This window comes from Phragmites australis, chromosome 22 (assembly GCF_958298935.1).
Source record: "Phragmites australis chromosome 22, lpPhrAust1.1, whole genome shotgun sequence".
Taxonomy (NCBI): domain Eukaryota; kingdom Viridiplantae; phylum Streptophyta; class Magnoliopsida; order Poales; family Poaceae; genus Phragmites; species Phragmites australis.
In genome coordinates, this window is record NC_084942.1 from 6,764,398 (window position 1) to 6,789,161 (window position 24,764).

Here is a 24,764-nt window from a genome sequence, read left to right on the forward strand (position 1 = left end):
GATTTGACCCTCATGTCGTTTAGGCCCAAATTCAACCTTAGTTTAGACCCTTCTTCGGTGAATGTTGTCCCAACCACCCTAGAAGTACTCCACTACTCTCCTAGAACGTTTTGGTACCCCCCCACGGTAGAAAACCTCACCAGAACCTTCGTCGGCGACCCCACAAAGGTGCTGCAGTAGGGTTCCAGTGGTCTAACCACCAACCAGGCCGGTTTGACTGCTAGCTGCCAGTCTAAGCGCCAGACACCAAACCTCTCTGCACGCTGGTGGTCTGACCGCCTCTATGCTATTGGTCTGACTGGCAGCTGCAGAAAGCTTTATGAACTTAGGTTATCTTATCCGAGGTTCGAACTTTCAAAACTCTAATCATTTAGGGATCTTTTGCAAATGTTTTTGAAAAAAGGCGTTTTGTTGTTATTCGAGCATGCATCATATGCGCATTGTTTTGTCATTTATTTATTTATGCAATGCATTCTTGATTTGTTTAGAGAGCAAAATGCCGACGGTTCATGTGAGCGAAGGCAACGCTGAACCACCGGAATTTTGTGAGTGTTGCGTCGGAAGTATCAGGGGATCACCGGAGCTGCAAGACAAGCATCTAAGCATACTCTGCCTACTACTTTGGATCATTTGTTTCTAAATGGACAAATTATGCTATATGTATGTTGTGCATGCTAGAGAGTCAATGTCGGAAAATATGGGTAGAACCTATGTTGATTGCATTATTTCTACCTTGATCTTGTTGATGATACTTATCCTTGTAGCCTGGGTATAATTGTGAGAATGTCTAGCTTAAAAGTGGTAATGGATGCTTAGCAATGCATAGGTCTTCGATAGAAGTAGAGCGGTGGAACATCCCGTCATTCGTGAGTATAGGGCTTTCACTCAAGGGGTTCAGAGTCAGCGTTGTGTTGAAGACATTGCTAGAAAGGAGCCCAAAATGGCTAAAGAGCTCATGCCGATCATTGTTAAGTCTGATAGGGCTGAGGATGCGCTCCTCTATGTGAAGGAGAAGACTCAGGGCATCAAGCATCCTCATCCCGAGCTCGACGATGACAATGTCCAGAGCAAGCGTAAGAAGAACACCGATGGTGGTAAGGTTAGGAAAGCTAAATCTAACAAAGTTTTTGCAGATCTTCCCGACATCCATCTTGACCAACGTTCCGGTCCTTCCTGGGGCAGAAGCTTTACACCATGCTCCGGTGAACGAGATGGAAAGCCTTGGTGCGACTTGCACCAAACCAACAACCACAACAACTATGAGTGGCACCTCTGCAAAACGTTGGTCAAGGCGGAGGTCAAAAAGGCAGCAAAAGGAAAGAAGACCCAGGTAATAGCCTAGGGTAGGGATTCCAGCTCCAGGAGGACGACACAAATTTGATGTCTTTTCAGCCAGGCGAGAGGATGATCAACCACATGTTCGGTGGTTCCACATCCTATAAGTCCAAATGGTAGTACAAGATGGTGGCCTGAGAAGTCTTAGCTACCATCCCCGAGGGCCGTCAGTTCGTTAAGTGGTCGGACAATAAAATCTCTTTTGGCCAAGAAGATTGCCCTAACAACTTCATACGACTAGGCCGCTTCCTGATAGTGGTCGATCCCACGATAAACAATTGCAAAGTTACCCTGAACTTCCTCTTCGCTAACATACTCAAAGGAATGAAAATCTCTTGGTCTACTATCAAGTCATTTGCTCATTGTTTCCACTGTATAATACCCGAATCTTCGGCCACTCCCATCGGCCAGATATCGCTACCTGTTACCTTTGGAAAGCATGACTACTTTCGGACTAAGAAACTTTTATTCGACATGGTCGATTTCAAGACGGCATACAATACTACCATAGGAAGACCTACTCTTGCAAAATTCATGGAAGCTATGTATTACGCTTATCAGTGTGTGAAGATCTCGGGACTAGAGGGAGTTATCTCCATTCGGTGCTGCATGAAAGTAGACTTACGCTGTGACAAACAGAGTCTAGACATGGTCACGTAGCACCAACCCGACAAGGAGAAAAAAAGTTCGAGGCCTAAGGACATCGTGAAGTCTCACAACAAAGTCAAAGTAGTTTCTTTGGACCCAATGAATCCATCCAAGACCATTCATATCGGCTCCAACCTGGATCTCAAATAGGAACTTGCGCTCATCACCTTCGTCAGGGCAAACACCGACGTGTTCAGTTGGCAGCCATCATACATGCTAAGGATCCCCAAGGAGGTGATTGAGCAGAAACTAGCTATCTGGCCTGATGCAAAGCTGGTCAAACAGAAACTTCGATGGTTCATACCTGATTGGAAAGAGGCCATTAAAGAGGAAATTGAAAGTCGCACGAAGGCAGATTTTATTCGAGAGGTGGATCACCGCGAGTGATTTGCAAACCCTATTATGGTCAAAAAGACAAGTGGCAAATGATGAATGTGTGTCGACTTCACGGATCTCAACAAAGCATGTCCTAATAATGCCTTTTCTCTACCATGAATAGATCAGATAGTTGACTCCACCTCTGGCTATGACTATCTAAGCCTTCTCGATTCATATTCTGAAACTTGTTTTTTCCTCGTCCTCCTTCACCATCCAAACCTAGTGGTACCCAGAGTGTGCATCCAGAAAACTCAACATCTCACAGCCAGCAGCGGAGTCCACCAGCTGATCAATTCGTGGCAGTGGAAAGTCATCCTTCGGACAAGCTCTGTTGAGGTCTGTGAAATCTACACACATCCTCCACTTGCCATTAATTTTCTTGACTAGCACCGGGCTAGCCATCCACTCCGAATGCAATACTTCGCGTACAACACCGGCGGCAAGCAACTTCTGCACCTCAGCTTTAAATGCCTCTTCCCTCTCTTTTGAAGCCTTCCGAAGCTTTTGCTTCTTGGGCTTCGCATTTGGGTCTACATTTAGAATGTGTTGAATGATTTCTCTGCTGACTCCATGCAAATCCTTCGGAGACCAGGCAAAGATATCTTCCTTGTTGCGAAGGAACAATATCAACCTTCGCTCAGCTTCTTCTGTGATTTCTGCCCCAATGATGACTTTTTTGTCTGGCCTGTCTTGACACAGCGACACTTTCTTGGTCTGGACTTCTAGTCCAGCCTTCGCCATTCTATGTACCTTCAGTTGTTCTTCGTGTTTTTCATGATCCATCGAAGGTCCAGCCACTACATGGACATTTTGCCGGCCTGGAGTATTTCCCACTTCACTCCTACGAGCCACCTGTTGATCGCCGAGCACCGTTATGACACCTCCGGTACCAGGCATCTTCATGCACAAATATGCATGTTGCGGTATTGCTCTGAATGTATTCAGGACTCCTCGTCCAAATATTGCATTGTAGGGGTAGTTGATATCAACCACATCGAAGGTGATATCCTCCGTTCGAAAGCTTGACCCCTCTCCAAATGACACCGGGATTGCTATCTTTCCCAAAGCTTTGATTGCTTTTCCCCTGAAGCCTAGTAGCGGGGATCCAGCTTGCTGAAGGTTACTTCGTTGCAAACCCATCCTGTCGAAAGCATCGGCGAAGATAATATATGCCGAGCTTCCTCCATCTATCAGGATTCTGTGCACTTCATTTTCTGAAATGTTTGCAGTGACGATGAAGGTATGTGGGTAATCTAGAACTCTCAGGTCCTCCTGTGAGAAGGTAATGGGCACATCGGACCATTTTGAATGGACATAAGTTGGCCCTACACCAACATGGTTAACCCTTTGCACATATTCTTTTCGCTGTCTCTTCGATTCTGTTTCCTGATTGGATCCTCTAGAGATTACCAACACAACATTGTATCCACAATTCACTGTGCTCACCGATTTGCTGGTTTGGGGGAGGGGGCTTCGATTGCTGGTCTTGGTGGAGGCGGTGGGAGTTCTCCTTGGAAAGTCAACTGACCAGCAATGTGGTCCGACGGAGCCGAAGGTACAGGAACATATTGGTGTGGCAGCGTAGCCATTGGTCGCTAGTTGTTAGCGAATGTTGTGTTGGGTTGCGGGTCTGATTGGTTTTCCACGCTTCGCCCTGTCTGAAATGTGTGGCATGATGCACAATTCTTGCATGATCGAAGGATTGTTGCGCTAAGCTTTCTTTCGTGGCCATGACCTGTGGGCACTGCTTAGTCCTATGACCAGCACCTTCGCCATGTAACTCACAGTACAATGTGGCCGGGTCCTGCGGAGCTCGTCCTCCTCGGCCTCCTTGGGCTCTAGCACTCTGGCCTCCTTAAGTAGCCTCACCTTGTGCTTCTGAGAACCCCTGGGTGACTTCGACTGGTCTGGAGTCTATCTAATTGATTTCTTTTTGCTTCGATGTGTAGTCAAATGCTTCGGCTTTTTGACATGCTTCGGTCTATCTCTAGAGTGTCCAGCGTTTGTCTCTCTGGTTGATGCATTTGTCTTTAACGTTTTTTATGCTGCCATTTCACTCTTCCTCCAAAGGTGGTCCAACTTGGACCTTGCGTACTCTTCCATCTTATTGAAGAGCTCCTGTACACTCTCCAGCCTCTTGTGTGTAAGCTTTCCTGCCAAAAGCCCTCCTCTAATGCCCTGTATAGCGGCATCAATGATGATGTCTTCACTCAAGCCCTTTGCCTGACAGCGAATGTGTACGAAGTGACGCATATAGCTCTGCAGTGTCTTCGTGGGCTGTTGTTTGAGTGCGAAGAGGTCGCTGGTGGTAACCTTCTCCGCTTGATTTCCTTGGAAATTACTATATAGGGCATTGCGCAATTGCTCCCATGAATAAATGGATTCTGGAGGCAGCACGGAGTACCACGACCTCGCCATCCCCTTAACCGCCATCACAAAGGGCTTCGCCAGTGTCGTGTCATCTCCTCTAGCGAATTCAACTACCGCCTCGAAACTCATGACAAACTCTTTCGGATCTGACTCTCCATCAAACATTACCACCCTAGGCATCTTGAAGCTCGAAGGCCACGGACGGTTCTGCAAGCCAACAGAGAGCGGTGACTCTGGATCACCTGCGCATGACCTGTGTCGAAGGTCCTGCGCCGGTCGTGTTATAACTTCTGACATAGTCATGTGGCGAGCTGGTTCATCTGCACGTTGCAGCATGTCAATCTCTTCTTGCATTTTGTCCAGTGTTCTTCTGGCTTCTTCTGCTCAATGGTGATACTCCGCGGCCTTCTGACTTGCTGCCAAGATATCCAACGTGTGCTTTTTTTGCGCAATCTATCTCTCCAATTCTTTGGCTTCTAGCCTGGCTGCTCTTTCCTCTTCTGTCTCATTTTCATCTTCATATTCTTCGAAGTTACTAAGGTCATCCCACTTTTCAGCAACATGCGCCTTTCTTCTTTCTTCTGCCGAAGCCTCGAAGCGGGCGTGAACATTAGCATCTACCCTTCGCACTGCTTCTATTGTGTCTTCCTAGATAGCCGCTTCGTGGTGGTCTCCGTTATTGCCTGGGGGTGCCACATCTACATCACCGTGTTCTTGCTGGCTACCGTCGGCCCCACTGGTCAAAGCGTTGCCCGGATCGGACACCGCCGAAGGGAGTGTTTCGGCCGAAGCCCCAGCTGGAACCGGGTGCTCCGGCAATGCCACCAATGTACCGAGTGGCTTCGTCTTCTTTTTAGGCGGCATGGCTTCGGACTGTTCGATCCCCACGGTCGGCGCCAACTGTTGGAATCTAAGTCACTGAACAACAGGGAAAGCCTTCGGCTCTCCCTCTTAACCAAAGGCCTTCCCTGTTGTTCGGTGACTTAGATTCCAACAGAGTTAAAATGTCAAGGGGCTCAGGAATCAAGGGTTCACAAAAGTGAAAATTATTGGGGGGCTTCTTCCCTTTCATGGGAAGACACAAGCCAATGGCTCCATGATGTCCTCAGCCTTTTTTGCTTCTATGACTAACAGATCCCTCTGTGATCGATGATTTTTTCTCCTAATATTCAATAACATCAGTCTAAAGTTAACAAAACCTACTTAGTACAAAGATATTCCCGACAGTTTGAAATTCAAAAGACCTTTCATGAATACTATCATTTCTCCTTAATTCCTCGGTCAGACGCTCGCGGTTGAAGTGACCTCTATCAAGAGTAGGAATGGAAAAGGTGGATAAGTTATAGGATTCTATTCGATCGAAAAATCTTCTTTGTTAAGCTATCGTTTAGTTGGAGATATTACTCAACTAGGAGGAATGGGAATTGGCTATAAAGTTTTTTTTTATTAGGATAATTCTAAAACCATCAGAATAGTTGACAAGGAACACAACAGTGAGTCATAATCTGCATGAAGGAAGTCTGCTTGTTGTTAAAATCATCATATTTACAACAGAAGGATGTCTTTGGCATCTTACAAAATACTCCGAGTTGATAAGGACTTGGAAAGGCCTAACTGCTCTAGACTAGCCTACGCCTTTTGTTCCTTCCTCTAAGAGCAGCATCGTGGCTAATAGCCACTGGGCTACTCATTGTGCCATCATCACTGGGGGAGAAGGAAGAAGAGGAGGGATGCACCTTGGTGTGATCACTCTAATCTCCTTGGCCTTCCTCCAACTCTTTGGCTTCTTCTTCTTCATCATCAATGCCCGCTTCAACCAGGCATGGCTCCCAGTCATGGGGATCCACAGCATCATCCTTCGAACCCTCTTCATACTCAAACCCATCGAGCAAGCCTTCGAAGAATTGATCGTTGTCTGTCGTGTCCTCCAGGAGATCTGCTTCTTCAATCACCTCCGAGGAGGAGGGTATCACGATGATCTCTAGAAGTAGCAACGGTGGTGGTAGTATTATCGTGATGGAGAAGGAAGAAGAGGAGGAGGATGACAACATGGCCTCCGAGCTCTAAGCTTGGGGGAAGAAGGAGAGGGTTTTTCTTGTGGGAAGATAGGAAGTCATAAAGTGTGAAGTAAAGACAGAGTGATAAACGTCTAGTACCCTATGAGTTTATAGGATGTCCCGCAGCGCCTCGTGATTGTCCAAGTGGCAGTCTTGGGTGCCATCACTCTGTGTTAATGGCATATATGACCCTTCAACTTATGATAAGGTCTGAAGGGTGTCGAAGTGTATAATCATGATGGCAGAGCAGGTTGATAGGTGTCTAATCAAATCAACTCCCCTAGAAGCCATGCACAGAAAAAGGGAACGCAGCTCTTCGATTTTTGGTCGTAAGAGATATTACCTAACTAGCTAAGTCATGATGAATGAAGCTTCATCCGGTTGGCAGAGGTTCATGTCTGGGAAAGGTTCTATGCACTTGGAAGATTTTCCTGAGTAGGAGGAATGTTGCTCTCCAGTCGTAAGTATTCGCCAATTGGATTAGGCTATCGGGAGTTAGACTTCCAACTACATCTATTTTGGCTACTGTCTTCTGAGCATAGTTTGGGGGCTAGCTGATGAGGATATATGATTATTTAATATATATTCTATAAATACCATATATCTACAAGGGATACCCTTGTCTCACGTATCCTTTACTCATTCTGATATGTTTCATAACTGCCATGGAGTATATAAGACATGTAGATAAACATCGAGTAGGTAATCATACCCGATAAGGAAACCATCCTCACGTTTGGTAGTTTTCTCCTAGATATTTGGAGGATCTATGATTCGGGAAGATACGCTCGAAGGAGTCTGAGTAGGTTATGCCCACCTTGCCCCGACTATAAAATGAGGGGAGAGGGTACGTCCAAAGCACACCTTTCTACAAGCACAAGAAGCCCATACAAGCCTTTCAACATCATATCAACTCATGCATTCAAGATCTACGAAATCATGAAACCTTGCATCAAGCCTAGTCAGGTAGAATCCATACACACCCATCAAGGATCCAAGGAAAATATCCTTATCATCCCACTAAGTCTTTAGAACCAAGAACACGGAGAAATCCACCTAGATCCTCAGCACTAGATCCACATACCCTTCCCCCTTATCTGTAATATTTGTTCATGAGATCAAAGAAGGCTAGGTAGGACATAAGGTTATTATCCTCCGGGAGGCCCAAACATATATAAAGATCTATGTCTCTTTTTTGTGATATTCTTCTATGACCATCATGTATCCCTATTTTACCTATAAATACTTGGCAGTCATTTTACAGATCATCGACATCATATGGAATCGGATCCTTGAGGTCGGAGAGCACCTCCGGTCACTCGAATGTTGTCGTTTTGCTGTTGCAGTATCCTCCAGTGCTTCTGCCACCTCCTCCTCATCGAAGGAGATGACGATGACCTCTGAGGCTGTTGCTGGACTAACCAGAGAGGGAGGAGGAGCATCGAGTGGAGAAACTGGTGATGGAGGCAAATGCCCTACTAGATACAGTGGGGAAGAGACTAGAAGGATGTACTGAAGCTCTCGAGAGGAGGAGGACAAAGAGGAATCATGGCGAGGAGGTCAAGGATTGAAGGTGGAAGAACAAAGTTTTTGGCCCAAGTACAAAGAAAGTGAGGGTACGAGTTCACAGGGATAACTCCTGAGGGCTCACTATTTATAAATACAAGGTGTCCCGAGAATGTTCGGCTGACAGATGATTGTGGCGACATTCGGCATTAATGGCATTTGTGCTGTCTTGGCTTCTGAGATTGCCCGACAGGCGTCGAGGCACATTAACTTAATGGTGCCAGTCATATTTTGGCTTCTGAGATAGCCTATCAGGTGTCTAGTCATTCAACTCCCCTCAGAAGTCACGCACATTTAATGCAGCATTGAGGATGAAGGGAAATAAAAAAGGACATGGCCTTTTGGCTCCCGCAGTCGAAGTAATTTCGCAACTCAGTTGCCTCAAAACTCTATTCAGCCGACAATTTCCATCGAGTCAATCATGTTCTATGCGATTGGATGAATCCTCGACTTGGCACAACATGGTCAAACGAGATAACCCCTTTGCTAGGTGACTTTTGACAAGGTCAACATGTACCAGCAGCCCTCTTTTGAGTAGAGTTGGGGGCTACCTCATGAGGATATCAGTATTTATTATATATTCTATAAATAAGGTATATCTATAAAGGGTATCCATACCGCACAGGTCCTTTACTTGTTTCGGTACAATTCGTAACCACTATGGAATAATTAAAGCATGTAAATAAATATTGAGTGCATAATCGTATCCAAGAAAACTATTCCCACATTTGGTAAGGTTCTCCTAGATATCTATAGAAACTACAATTCGAGAAGCTTATGCTCAAAAGAGTTCGAGTGGAGTATGGTTACTTCACCATAAATATAAAAAGAGGGGAAGGGGATATGTCCAAGGCACACCAACACAAGTCTACATATGTAAGACATCACAAGACAACGCACGCCTTCAAGAGCTCCGAAGTCTCGAAATACCAGAGCAAGCTTAGTCATGCAGGAATCAGAGACACCCAGCAAAGATCCACGGCATAGATTAGAATTATCCGACTAGGACTTCCAAACCTAAAACATAGCGACATCTGCCTAGATCATTAGGACTAGATCCACGTACCCCTTATTTGTAACATTTGTTTCTAAAATCAAACTGGGCAAGACAGAATATAAGGCTATTATCCTAACAGAGACATAAACCTATATAAAAAATCTGTGTCTTTATCTTCGATCCGCTTTTGTAACCAACATATATCCATATTAACATATAAGTATTTAACAAGTCGAATTACTAATCATCGACAACCTTAGACAAGGGCTTTCCGCATGGTAGTGGAAATGTCGGGTCACCACGTCTTGTCTCCAAAGATTTTTCTTGCATCTGTCTCTTTTTTCAGAGGCACTGCCTCACCAGGTCCGTAAATACCTAATTACATTTTCACGAATCACACTTATCAAACAAACATGCCCAGCAACATAAATTGGCCATCCTTTTTCCAGCATTCATGAATATGATGTCTCATAGCTGGGCACCAGAACCCTGTAGCAACTTTGTAATGTCTATTCTTCTCACACATCAATGTCACGATAAAAGATAGTGTAAATTGAGATATTTAACTATTTACCACAGAGTGAAGTTCTCTTGCAAAGTACACCAAGTCACTAAGCCAGGTTGAACCATGCTGGATGTAAAATGACATGTTTAACCATACCCAACGAATGAGTCAATTGTCAATGGATGATCTTGATAGAGAAAAGAAATCTTTGATGAGTCATGAATAGAAGAATAGGACCAAATATCTATCCCTAGGTGGGTGCCAAGCAGGCTAGCACTATATACGTTGGAAGACTCCATTATTTGTAAACAGTTGAAAGAAAGCAATAAAACTTTGCCTCCCTATAAACTTGTGTACGTGCTTTGTGTTACTGTTCTAATCTACAATTTTGTTGTGTGTGATTGCGAGAATCTCGAGAGAGGATATTTATTTTGTAGCAATTGATGATATATTAGCGGGTTGTATCAATATATTTGTATTTCACTAATCTTTTATTGCAATATTCATTTATAGCAATTGATGATATGCTGTAAAAAAAATTAGTGATCCAAGTATACTTTGAGACCTTTTCAAATCAAATACGCCTTATAAAAGAACGGAGGGAGTACCTAGCAAGAGGATGACAGCATCGAAGCTAGGAGAGAGAGAGGATCCTAGCGCTGGCAACGAGTTAATTAACAGCAGTATCTGAAACCTTGGTTCAATATTGTTGTAGATCCGGATCCAAACAAGAGAGTAGACCTTAATTTGTACCTTTGAAATTTCAAAATGTCAATGAAAATTTTCACAGATGTTTAGCCACCGTGAACAATGCATGCAAACAAGCTGCATTGATATAGCATTTGCCCAAAAGAATACAACATGTAGTTGGCATTAGGTATTTTATTTGTTCCTTTGATTGTCTTATCTGTTGTATGGGTTATCCACTTTCTTCACGTTGTGACCTCTGTTTAGAACCAACAACGTTGTGTGGACTGTACACAGAAATATGCCTCCCATCATCATTAGCTGGATTCACGAGCTTCACAGTTTAGAACCAGCAAGCCAACGGCTGTAGAAAGCCAATGCTTCCTTTGGTTTATATTCAGGAACTGTGTGCCCAGCGCCCTGCGAAAAAGGAGCAACAGGATAGTTAAAGGCAACTTAACTTTCGAAGCTTCGATTTTTAGTGTTTTAGTAATGGATCCATATCATTTAATATAATTTGTTTTATTGTTTTTGATTTGGCAGGCTCGTATCACGTTCATTTGCACATTAATGGATTAATAACAAAGTCAGAAACAGTGTTCACCTTAATAGTAGCAAAAGTGAGATCATTTTCATATACTTGGGTGTACCTGAGGAGTACCACAAACAAAAAGATGTGAGTTACGTTTCCTTATTTTTCTTTCCTGGATAGCATACAAACATTAGTTTGAAATCATGGAAAGAGTAAAAGATCATTTAATTGCAGATTTCCCTCACGAAAGAAATGGTGTCTTCTATTGATAGTGAATTCATATCCAAGGATAATTCAATCTCTAGGATAAAACGATTCAAAAAAATTCTAGGACAAAAAATGCTGAAACTTTGTTCAATACCCAGAAACTTGTCCATTGACGAACCACGGTTGCCACGAATCAACAACTCCATAGCCTAATGACGCGGTCCATGCTTCGCTCCCAGTGTAAGGCACACACATATCATGGTCACCGCTGAAACAAATGCAAAATAAATATATCAACGTAAATAACAGCTACTTCTAAGACTAAAGAATGTGAGAGCCGAAAGAATATTATAGGTTCTTGAAGTACCTGTAAATGAAAGCACGGTAACCCTGGCTTGTAAGGTTCTTGTGATAAATGATCATACTCCCAGCATCATGATGAAAATTCAATACATTTGTGCATATGAGCCATGGTCCAATTGAGCTGACCTAACATGTGCATGATAAACTATGGTTATGGAAAGTTTTGAAATTCGATCCATAAAGTACAAGTTGGTTAGTGACTATCGTACTGGTTCAGCATGAATTGCAGATCTGACGTTATCATTGTTCAGCCATGCTGTTGCAACTTCATCACTCTGAAGATTGATCAAACTAAACATGGTAAGAATTGGTCCACAATGAATCATGCTTCTCTTGGGAATAAAATTAACTCCTATATATTTCGAGGAGAACATATGTCCAGTTCGTTTCACTATTGCGGATTCCTACTGGGGTCAGCATTATCAGACGCAATAGAATTCAATACTCAAGACAGCAGGCCAGATCACAAGAGCAACAAACTGGCGCACAGAGAGATTAAGCCAAACAAGAGGAGTACCTTTCATCAAACTCTGAGGAGTTTTGGTCAGGATTGATAGATTAGGAAAGGAGTATAGTTGAACTAGAAGTACAAGTTTTTGGGGTGTGTTAGACATATGAGGATGCATGTATATGCATGTCCTTTATTTAGGCGTATATCACGCGTTACCCCTTTTAGAATCACCTTCCTATTCTCTCGGATATCTATTTCTATAAGCCGGTTGTTAGGATATGGAAGGGGTCGTGCCTATATATGTAACCCTTGGTTAATCAATTCAATCATTGCGTGTATTATCTTGCTTTCATGGTATCTGATGCCGTTGCTCCCGCAATCATCGCGCTTCCGCTCCAAACCCTACCCCTAGCTGCCGGTTCCTCCTACCGTCGCCGCTAGCCACCATCGGCTGCCCCTCTGCCGCCAAATCCCACCACCCGTCTTCTTGCCATGGCACACCCGGAGACCGTGGAGGAGCGACTCGCTCGCGAGCAGGCAGAGGCCCGCGAGCTTGCGCGCCTAGAAGAGGAGGCCGCCCGTGCGCGCCGTGACGAGGAAGCCACCCGCGCAGAGACCCGCGTGTTCACCCTCGCCAACGCCCAGGCCGTCTCTGCCGCCCTGCATGCGCAAGCCATCGCCGTCCAAAACTTCCGCGCCTAGACATAAAGGACATGCATATACATGCATCCTCATATGTCTAACAGGGTAAAGTAATGTTGCTATGTAAGACAGGTCCATTGTACTCTTTTGATTCAATTGAAGAATAAACCTCCTCTTCTCTATTTCTTTTCCCAGCAAAACTAGATTTCTCATCTTCCCCTGCAACCCATCCTATTGCCAAACACGGTTCCTACCCTGGATCGTCGACCACTACCACCCATATAATCTGAGATGCAGACCCTGGCCAGTGGCCACAACAAGCATGAATCAATTCTGGCCATTTTCTTAATTAATTTATTTCTTAGGAGCGTAAGGAAAGTCAGATGTAACTAGTGAAAAATACAAGATAACTGGAGAAGATGAAAATAAATGAAATGAACAAGGAGTATACTACAGTATAATAAATTAAAATAAAAAAGATAATATGCAACTGCACAATATTAGTATCAGTGTATAACTACATTAGCATACCCATATGGCCAATTTTAGGCAATCTGTAGTCTATAGTGGAATGTTTTGACCATTGACTAGTAAATACAGAAAATACCTAGATTTGCCACATGAACAAACCGTTACTAGATTCATAATAAAAACTATTTGCACTACTTTTATATTTTTTGCAACTTTATATGAAAGTATTGTGATAGAAATTACCCGTCAAATTTGTACAGAAAGAGGATGGAAGCAACCTATGGATTCTGTTAAGGAAATGAGGGAGTACAAAGAACCAAGCACATTTTTGTAGTGGAGAAAAAGAGCAATCTCTCAAGAAGATTAACATTCTGACAGATCATATGAGAACATAGAGCTACGGAAAGGGTACTGCGCTTGTGCTCACCATACACGGAACTCCACTGGCAAGTTCCTGCCATGATGGAACACGCCCATCTTTTACAGGAGCTCTCAAAGGCCATGCCCGTCCAAGCACTCTTGTTCTTACTGGAAGGGGCTTGTCAGTTACACCAAGATCTTTGAAACTTTGAGGCGTTCTGCTATTTTGTGGGATCACTTCTTTGACACTTCTGCTGTGGTAGCATGGCTCAAGGATGTCATAAATATTTAATCCATCGATTTCCTACACAAGAACAGAATATATAATATGAGAACAGCACTGGTTTTTTACTAGATAGTGGCACTGGTTTACCGTGTCAACTTTCGAGAGTGCTTGTTCACATTTATCACTGCTAGCATTCCAGTAATTTCCTTTACATGCGGTATTGGCTTCCTGCATTGTGAATAGAAATGGTGGTTAATTCAGCTGGGCACTTCAAAGCCACACCCTTGCTCTAGCCACAGGTTGATATACTAAGAAGTAGGCTTTTTTTTTTGGCCGGAATCTTCTCCTGGTTTCTGGCCTTTTAAATTTTTGTTTGTACTGCAGCCCGTTGTGCCTTTCTATTCTATTAAGATAACAGGCAGCTCTCCGCCAGTTCATTTCAAAAAAAAGATATACTAAGAAATATATTTTAATGGCCACATGAAGTTTAAGAAATATTTTGAAGCATATATTCATAGTACATGAAAGAAGTGTTCTGATTCCATCACTAAAAATTCGTGGTGGAAGGAAATTTCGGAACGGGGATTTCAGTCAGGGCACAGACGTACCTTGTATATATCATCTGAAATTAGACCCATTCCGTGCGCAAATGGTACAAGAGCATTTCCATCAAAAACGGTGTCACATACACCATTACCGACCATGTAGCCCTAACATCATAGTACAGAATAAATCATTAGTTACTAGGCCTTAGATTTCCTTGGTAACCACGTTCGGAGTTCTCATGGAGGTAGCAATATAATAAAATTCATTAACCTTAAAGTTTATTGTTGGCTTAACTCCTTCGTGGATTCCTGCGGAATAATTCGTCAGCGACAAGAATATGAAAACAATCCGTAGCTGTTCAAGGATGATTAATCCCAAAGCCAATACCTTTGACAACTTCATGTGAAAGGGTAGGAACATAAACCCCAGCGTACGACTCTCCAGCTATGTAAAATGGATTTGTCAGGAACTCAGGATAGAGCTGAAACCACTGGTTAAAAGTAAAAAAAGAAAGTTCAGCTTTTTGTTCCACAAGCAGATGATAAATTGACTGCACCAACATGTCAGAACGTCTATATATACCTTCAGAAGAAAAGTATGCGAATCAGCAGCAGTCTTAAGGTCGCCAGTTCGATAATCTGAAACATTCATCGAGTATGACAGCCCAACACCAGCAGGGGAGTCCAAGTATATCACACTAGACACCTACAAGGAAAACGTAACTACTCTCATTCAGATAGAACACAAGATAATTCTGCTTATTACGTAGGACCAATATGGAAATATCCAACCTTGGACCAGCTATAAGGGTTGAGATGAAGCTTTGGCAGGCTTCCAACTGACCCTCCTAACTCAAAGTTGAATGGTCCTGAATGAAAAACACAAATGAACAGGCATGAAAGGATCGAAGTTGACAAATGAGTTAGAATACGCGAAAGACATTTAACACAATACAGCAGCATTATCAAATCGTATAGATTGCATTCCTAACACCTGAATGGAAAAATGCAGACTTCTCTCATTATCATTACAGAAAAAATATATACATGAATTCAGACATAAAATCAAATATTTGATCAATACTACAGATGAAATTTTAGTTGGAGCAAAATTTCTAAATAACAAGCAAGTTAATTCTTGCTTCCCATTAAGAAAAAAGATAACTCTTGCTGCATCTAATATTAGATAGGAAATAACTAGTTATCCAGCAGTAATGTGATAAAGAAAGGTTATGATAAGAATATAAATATTGATCATGTCAAACAAAACCAATGATATAAATGTATCGAAACAGTAAACAATAAGATAAAGTGTATGAAAAGAATATCAAGTTAAGAAGCCAAGCTTTTCTATGTGCTCTGAATATGGAATTCTTGAGCTATAGTGCAACATAAAGACAGAAACTGAGTCTTCACTATTTATGATTCCTCAGATTTTCCAGCAGAAAATGAATATCTTTATAATAACAAAAAAAAAGCTACGGTAATGGACAACAGTTCTCTGCTATCTGATCAGGAAGTTAGAATAATAGTACAAGTTTTTTTTTTTTGGTAATGAACAGCACTGGACAGTGCCCGTTTCTATTGATAAAGCAAGAAAAAATACAAAAGTATAGCTACAGGAAAAGAGAAAACAACAAATGCAACAACCAAAACAACAAACAACTGCAGCAACTATCTACTCGGCCGATTGGACAAAGGACCACAACACACGCTGACAACTGAATGAAACCACCAAGACATCACCCGCCACATCACCGAGAGCACGGCTGCCCTTGGCCGAAACCGACCACTGCCATGCAGGACCGGCCGTCATCGAGCCACCGTGCCCTACAAGGGCACCACCACCGCAACCACCAGACACCGGCCGCCATCAACAGAGCACCATCTGACCACCAAATCACCAGATCGTCGTGCACCGGACTAGCCGCTGCCATGTGGGGCTAGCCACCACTGTGGTGCCAAGTCGCCGCCAGTCCCAACACATCTCGACTCGCACTAGCAGTCATCGAAACCCCGGTCTTGACCAAGAGAAGAGGAAGCTGTCGCGAAGCTGACCGTACCTCACCAAGAAGGCCGCCGCTATGCGGGACTCGTCGACGCAATGCCGCTACAACACCGCACATACCCACCAACCAAAACAACTCACCAGATCCGGTCAAGACAGTCTCAAACATCACCTCAATCATAGCGCGGGGTGCCGCCCCACACCCGTTGCCAGACACCACACTTCGGATCCAGTTTGCCTCACCATCGAGGTTGCGCAACCCCGCCCTGCAACTCGAACAAATCCTCCTTCCGCTGAGCCGCCACCAAAAGCACGGCCGCACCATGCGGACAGATGCCCAGATGTTGCCAGCAACACCTACCCGGCTCTTTGGTGGCCTCCAACCTCAAAATTTCATTGCTGCCTCCACCCCTTGCGACCACCGAAAACGCGGCTGCCACAAGCGCCGCAATATCCGCACTGAGCCTACCGCTGCTAAGCAAGGTAAGACTCTGCAGGCCGTCACCACGCCAACACGCAGGTCGACCCAACACAAGCCACGCTGGACTAGTTGTTGCTACGCAAGACCAACCGCCGCCGTTGCCAAGGCCCTACCTAGATCTGGATGCCTCGTTAGGACGTCGCACTAGCCATCGCCAAGCGGGACCAGCCGTCGCCCTGCCATTGTGACAACATAGAAGAACACCCAAACCAGGAACGTGCATCCCTAGGCTTCTACATGGCCTAGGCCACACCTCATCAGACTAGACTCCGCCATACGGGTCTGGCCGCCGCTGAGCACCTAGCCATCGCACAACTGTCGCACGCGGGCCGCTTGCCCGCAGCAACCACCACGCCCGAGTCAGCCTGGAACCCGCCGACTGCTTCCTTTACCCATGCTGAACAACTAACCAGGGCTTGGCCTAGAAGCTGGACCCCGACCGTCAGCGTGCGTCAATGGAAGGCCACTGCGGAGCAGACCGCACCGCACCGAGAAGGCCTCCGTTGTACAAGACCCATTGCCACAATGCCGCTACAGCACCACATAAATCCATTGGCTGAGAGCATCACCATATCCGATCACCTTTGAGGCCGCTGCCCACTCGACGCCTCGATCACTGCACGCGGGCACCACCCCACACCCGTTGCAGGACACCACACGTCGGACCCAGTGTGCCTCGCCATTGGGGATGCGCGGCATTGCCCTGCAAGCCACACCCAACCTCCCTTCGTCATGCCACCATCAATCTGATAGCCGCACCGCTCGCGCAGCCGCCTGGAAGCCGCGAGCTCCATCGCCCTGTTCCCCTTGGTCGCCCTCAGCCGCACCAGCTCCGTCGCCCTGCACCCCATCTCTACCCCTCGTCTTTGTGCGCTCTGTACCTCTACACGTCACGCCGCCACGTTTTTGTGCCCTGCCTCGCCGGCGCCTCTATGCACTCTGCGCCACCAGGCCTCTGTGTGCTCTGCACCGCACCTCTGCCTTGTCACGTGCTCCTGCACGGCCGCACCATCAAGCCGCTGACCCACCGGACTGCCATGAGCGCAACGCTGCGCCACGCGCCATGGGGCCACCGCGACGAGCTGCTGGGCGTGTGGATCTAGCCTCCACGCCGCCAGGCCAGCTCACAGCGTCGCCAGGCCAACGAGCCATCAGGCGCGTGTATCTAGCCTCCACACCGGCAAGCCGCCACACCAAGCTGTCGGGCGCATGGATCTGGCCTCCACGCCACCCTACCGGCACTCAGCACCGCCGCACCGCCGCATCGCACCGCTGGGCGCGCAGAACCAACCTCCTCACCGCTAAGCCTGCCGCGCCGCACCACCGGCGCACGGATTTGGCCTCTGCAACGCCAGGCCGCCACATCGAGCCACCGGATTTGCCCGTCACTGCGGGGGAAGCTGTCGCCGCCATCCTCATCGTTGCACGGGCTTCCAACAACCGGCTCAAGCGGTGGCGAGATGTGGGGAGGAGGTGAGGGGGGTGCGGCGCCGACGGGCGTGGAGCCACCCTCTGAGAGCGATGCGGGTGTTTTTTAATAAACTTACCCCTAATGGTACAAGTAATGTCACCCACTCATGTTCTTCGGCACCTAGCACGATAAATTGTTCCTCGACGATAATAAAATGAGCAAGATCAATTGCAGTATGTCTGTAATAAGTGAAATCTGACTTATCACAAAGCCATAAGTGTAAACAAAATTGTCCAATTGTGTCGAGATATTAAAAACAATCGCCCCTTTCAAGGTATCGTAAAGCCCCTTAAGTGTTTTCAGTTGCAGGACAAACTTAGTATAAGTAGCAGTCATTTTGACATCAGGATTCCTAAGACTGAAAATCAAATAATCTCAGTTTTACACTATAAGCCCATAGAGAAATGACGACGCATGCCCACGTTAAACTGTATGCTACAGCTACGAGACCTCCTCCACGGCACCACGTCATTAATTTAGGGATAAATGGTGGGATAAGTACAATAAACACGCTCTTGTTTTCCTCGGTGAACATATGTACAATTTGAAATGCTAAAAGGGCTACAAGAGGGAGAAGTACAATAAACACGCTCTTGTTTTTCTCGATGAACATATATACAATTTGAAATGCTAAAAGGGCTACAAGAGGTGGAATGTTTAGATTTTAGCCATTTTCATAAACTTTTTCTACGTATGGACATACAGGGAAACAATATCCAAAAATTGACTCTTTTTACGGCCCCTTTAAATCCAACATAGAAGATCATATATCATACACAGTGCAAAAAGATCTATTTTTAAAAATTATTTTTGCGAGAGTCTATTCCTAAAATATGCTTTTAAAAAGAATTCAAATGTAAAAATTCCACGGTTCCACCTACAAGAGCAGGCAAGAAAAGAGAAGACAGGACGGGATACGCGCGCGGCTACTTTACGCGATGCGTAGAAAGCAACAGCGCAGCAGCCAGCAGGCGGCAGGCCCCCTACTTTGTCGGCCTCGGCGACTCCGTCCACAATTATTCATGATTGGGCGGGGGCAAAGAAAATATCGCGGCGCGGGAGGGAAGAGGGGTCGGCGCACCGTGCTCGTAGACGAAGCCGTCGAAGCTGGAGCAGCCGGGCCCGCCGTTGAGCCAGAGCACGAGGGGGTCCCGGGCCGGGTCGCGCTCCGACTCCACCAGGTAGTAGAACAGCCTCCTCCCGTGCCGCTCGTCCACCGTCACGTACCCGGCGTAGTGCTTCGACGGGAGCTGGGCGCCCTCGAACCCCGGGACGCCCGTCACCAGCGCACCCTGCGGCGCGGCGCGGCAGCAGCAGGCGAAGCAAGCCACCAGCAGCAGCAGCAGCAGGAGGAGGAGGGCAGCTGACGGAGCAGGGGCCATTGCTGCGTGGTTGCGCGCGGGAGCTCTCGCTTCTCAACGGATGATAGGGTAGCCCGGCCGGCTCCGGGACCCGGAGGGTGTCTAATTAGAGCAGCCTGCGATGCCGTTCAAGGCACGGGATGGGATGGGGTGACGGCCAAGCCGGCCGGTGTGAACTTGTCACTCTCTCAGCCTACCCACTCAATTGGAAATCTGATCTACACCATTCATCTTCCTCTGATTTAACAACTATAAACTAAAAAAATAAACACATATTATAAAAAAAATTAAAATTCTATAAAATTTGTTTGTCCGCTCAATCACCCGATCAACGTCAACCACACGATACATATATCGCCCAACAACACAATGATATAAATTTGTACGGGTTATCAACCTTCTTGACTTCATCGCGACGTGACCTCTGTTGACTGTACACAGAAATATGCCTCCCGTCATCAGCAGCTGGATTCACGAGCTTCACAGTTTAGAACCAGCAAGCAAACGGCTGTAGAAAGCCAACGATTCCTGTGGTTTATATTCAGGAACTGTGAATACATATATATCTACATACATATCATTGGAATTTCGTACCGCGTGATCCACTTGAAGATTCGTGCTCCAGCTTCTCCGGCGAGCTCGTCATCTTCTCTGGCGAGGTCAAGGTTCAAGGCAAGTGCTACAACCATGCAAATTCTAGGGCTCTGCAAGGCAAAATGCAAGTACATGTAGCAAAGTGCTACAAATATGCAAGTTCAGGGACTTGTCAGAGTAAAATGCAAGTACAGGGAGGTAAGCGCGATTTACTCCAATATCATGTTCAGCCACTCGCTTCGAATTATTTAAACGAAAGTGTCAAGTACAAGCGCTAGTACAGGGCTTAGGGCTCGGCATACCGAGCAGAAGTTACCACTGCATGTCATGGTTACCACTCGTCGTGCCCTCTGCGAGGGCAGCTCGAGCGACGGCGCGATGAGGGTGAGCCGTGGAGGCGCCCAGGGTGCTCGGAGAGAGGGCACGGACACGGAGGCCCTCATCAAACCAAAACTAGAATTTATTTATAATTTTTATTTTTTAATTAAGCAGAAATAAACATCCGTTTCAAAAAATTATAAAAATAGACTCACGTCATCTCGCCCCTCAGCACGTGAGATTTAGATCTCACTCACTAAACAGACAATAAATGATGTGGCTATAAAAATTCTTGTCACCATCTGAGTGGACGAGAAATATTTCTCTACCTTTAAAGAATGATGTTTTTTTATAAAATTTGTATTTTCCACCCCTTTTATAACGGGCAGACATTTCTCATACTCCCTAATCTATCATTTGAACAAATAATGCACTTGCTTCTTGCAACCGACCAACCTTGCAGTAAGGCCATCTCAAGAGAGTTCTCAAATCTCACTTTTTCAGTGCTACAGTGTTTTTGCGGTCTACTGTAGCACTAGAAATTCATCTTTTCTCTACTAGTGCTACAGTGTTGCTACAGTAAAAAGATGTTATAATAGTGATAAGGGATGCTGTAATAGTGTTTTGAGGATGAAAATTTAAGATAGCTGTTGGAGATAGTCTAACCATTCATCAGCACAGTGTATACAATGACATCAACAGAAAGCCCTTGCTGAACCATATCACGGAACCATAAGTGAGCATTGTGCGTATCTCCTGTCTGACAATAAGCTGATATGAGTTTGCTATATGAAATTACATCAGGAATAACATTCTTTTCTAACATCATGCTAAATACAGTTGAAGCTGCTTTGACATTTTCATCTCTACAAAGGCCATTTATCTTTTGAACACGAAAAATGGTCCACAAGATTTCCTTGTTGAGCAACCCTAAGAAAAAGCATGTAAGCATGGTCAGTCCAGCCTGAATACAAATAGCCACAAACCATAACACTGTACAGCACTTCAATATTATCTAACCCTTTTTCTTCTACTATATTAAATAACACCTCAACTTCACTCAGGTTGCCTCCTATGCAAAAGCCATCAATCACTACACCATATGTAATTATGTCTGGTTTTATATTTTTTTACTACGTGAAAAACAAACAAAGGAGATACTACATAAATGACGGGTCGTAATATGACCTGTCACTTATGATAAAAGTGACGGATCGTAGTTGTGACTCGTCACTAATACCAGTCATTAGTGACGGATGAAAATTTGACCCGTCACCAATGACGACCCATCATTCACAGATCATCGTAGGCCAGTCATTAGTGACGGATGAAAACTTGACCCGTCACCAATGACTAACTCATCAGTGACTAGTCAAGTTTTGACTCGTCACTAATGACTAACTTATCGGTGATTGGTCTCATAGGCCTATCATAAGTGACAGGTCAAGTTATAACTCGCCACTAATGACGTTATTCAGAAATAGAGAAAATAATCCAAATATTGCAAAAACAATTTATTTTTATTTTATTTTTCTCTTATTTTTTCTCACTTCAGAAGCACTAGAATATGAATCATTTTACATTTCTGCTCAAGTTTGATGTAAGGGGTAACGCCTACGGACACAAACGCTCGTTCCAAAACGGTGTAGAAACTTCCGAAGGCGAGAACTCAATCTTCCAAGCCATTTTAGGCCTCGAAAAATTCGTCAAACCCAACAAAGATGGGGAGAAACGGATGTAACTCAAGTTTGATGTAAGGGGTAACGGCTATGGACACAAATACTTGTTCCAAAAACGGTGCAGAAACTTTCGGAGGCGAGAACTCAATCTTCCAAGCCATTTTAGACCTCGAAAAATTCGCCGATCCCAACAAAGTTGGGGAGAAACGGATGTAACGTTTTCTGTAGATGTCTGTAGAGTCAAAAAAACGTCGAAATCGGAGTCCGTATGCAAAAGTTTTGGCCATTTAACCGAAGGCACTCCGAGTCAATTGGTTTTTATGTCTATTGTAAAATTTTGGTGACGGTTCATAACTGTGACCCGTCACTTATGACTTATAATAAATGATAGGTCACAGTTGTGACCGTCACTTATGACCCTTAGCAAAATAGTTAAAAGGATCTTTTATCCGAGTCCCTTCAGGACGCACATGAGGTTGAGGTGGTTAAGCAGCTACGCAGGTGAGGGGCCATCGCGAGTTCGATTCCCACGGAACGCATATTATAAAAACAGCCTGAAAAATAGGTAGAGACACCTTAATAAGTGACAGGTCAAGTTTTGACCTGTCACCAATCATCTTATTGATGACGGATCTTTACCCGTCACTTATTACATGTCATCAGTTACGGGTTCGGGGTGACGTCCCGCATGACGGTTATGATCCGTCACCCTTATCCATTTTTCACGTAGTGTTCCTTCAACATCTGCTCGGATACCTGTCGAACATTTTGTATTTCTACCTTCAGAAAAACCATTGATCAGGCATGTATAGTCGATTTTGTCAGGTGCCAAACCCCCAGCCCTCATTTCATTCAGTAGCTTAACTGCCTCATTCATGTTCCCAAGCTTGCAATAAGCATCGAGAGCAATGTTATAAAAGCACCCCATCAAGATGGAGCCCTGAATCTCTAAATTTCTAGAACTGCAAAATAACTTCAGATGTCATAGCTAACTTCCTAAAGAACCCACAATGTGACTATTTATCTCGATACTGTTAGAAAAGCAACTTGTATTCAATGGTAATCTTATGGGGCAATATATAGAGTACATGAGGAAGTACATGATAAGGACTCTAATAACCTATACATAAGGGACAAGAACTCTATATTCCTAATACCTCCTCGGATGTAAGGCGTATGCAATAATGATGTATTTGAAAGAGTGGACAGTAAGTTATAAACTTAGATAAAATAAAACTAATACATCCAAAAACTGTCTCTTCAAGCCGTCATAGAGTAGAGCCTTAGTAATTTTGTCGAATCAAGCTGTAGAAGTGCAAAATGAAGCACAATAGTAGAGTCATGATGATGACAACAAAAAAATACACTTGGTCAAGAATTGCAATAAAGTGACGATGAGTAACAAGACAACAAATGAAGTTGTCCCTAAAACTACGGAAAGACCTAGATGTCACAGTTGCATCAATAGCAACAGGAAAAGATTAGCTAAATAAAGATGAATATTTAGCTAACCACAAAAGAAATCAACTAATTGACAAAGGAACATGTGAACTCGCACGACATAGACAAACTTAAAGAGAGACTAAGACTTAGATGTGAACGCAGCAGAATTGTAAAGATGAAAACTAGACTCAAGAGCACCAAATAGAAGGACTCGTAGAACCAAAGCATAGCCTATCACCAAAGATACCAGCACCCATACCAAAGTCCAATGAACCAGCAAGACTAACACTACACCGTGAAATAAAATTTAGCACAATGCAACTTCCCAAGAAAAGTGCTTGGGGTGGCAATTCATCTGCCAAGGAAATGTATTCTCGGCACTTACCAACGGCCTGGTAAAGTGCTGATGGGAATGGGTTTCCCTGGCAAATACTAGAATTCCCGGTAGTTCTCTACCCTAGCTGCTTAGAGCATCTCTGACAAATATTCGATCTGCAGGTAATTTTTCTGCCCCGGTATCTATAGAGCATCCTCGATAGTTAGATGTTTTACCGATAGTTAAAGGGTTTTATGCTACAATAGCACTTAATGTGCACCACATAATATAGTTTCCGTAAACTGAAATTACATATTCTACAAGTTAAAACAACTACCAAATTATAAATTCGATACACATTCATCACTGCACATACAAAATTTAGGTTAACTGTACATCAACTCATGTTAGATTAAGATTCTCCAAGGAATTCCATTCCACAAACACATAACTGTCAAGTATATGTTCGATCTAGGACACAGCACAGTACACATGCATTTGTACTACATCGCATATATAAGCACACGTACAGTTTGTAGCATTCATACAAACAAAGTTAACATTGTTTAGCAAAATCTTAAAAATGCATTAAACTATTTCCAACCATCTTGTACGACAGTGGTCTATCCATGGTAGACAAAAGACTTCAATTGACAAACGATACCTTCAACAGCCCTTCCAGTTATGAACTGAAAATAATGGTTGGGAAGTCGGTAACCGTAAAATTTCCATTTTACCCATTCATGAAAAATC

At 44.4% G+C, this 24,764-nt stretch overlaps 1 protein-coding gene across 1 annotated transcript; it reads right to left on the minus strand.

The window, feature by feature from the left end:
- Positions 1 to 10,592: 10,592 nt before the first annotated feature.
- On the minus strand, positions 10,593 to 19,825 carry LOC133904330 (serine carboxypeptidase 1-like). Its single transcript, XM_062345797.1, has 13 exons — positions 19,382 to 19,825; positions 15,133 to 15,209; positions 14,924 to 15,046; positions 14,729 to 14,831; positions 14,612 to 14,649; positions 14,404 to 14,505; positions 13,943 to 14,023; positions 13,637 to 13,873; positions 11,855 to 11,920; positions 11,650 to 11,771; positions 11,437 to 11,550; positions 11,148 to 11,193; positions 10,593 to 10,963 (listed from the first exon to the last, which is right to left on the minus strand). The coding sequence occupies exons 1-13, from the start codon at positions 19,680 to 19,682 to the stop codon at positions 10,880 to 10,882; spliced, it is 1,494 nt and encodes a 497-aa protein (XP_062201781.1). The 5' UTR covers positions 19,683 to 19,825; the 3' UTR covers positions 10,593 to 10,879.
- Between the last annotated feature and the right edge of the window lie 4,939 nt (positions 19,826 to 24,764).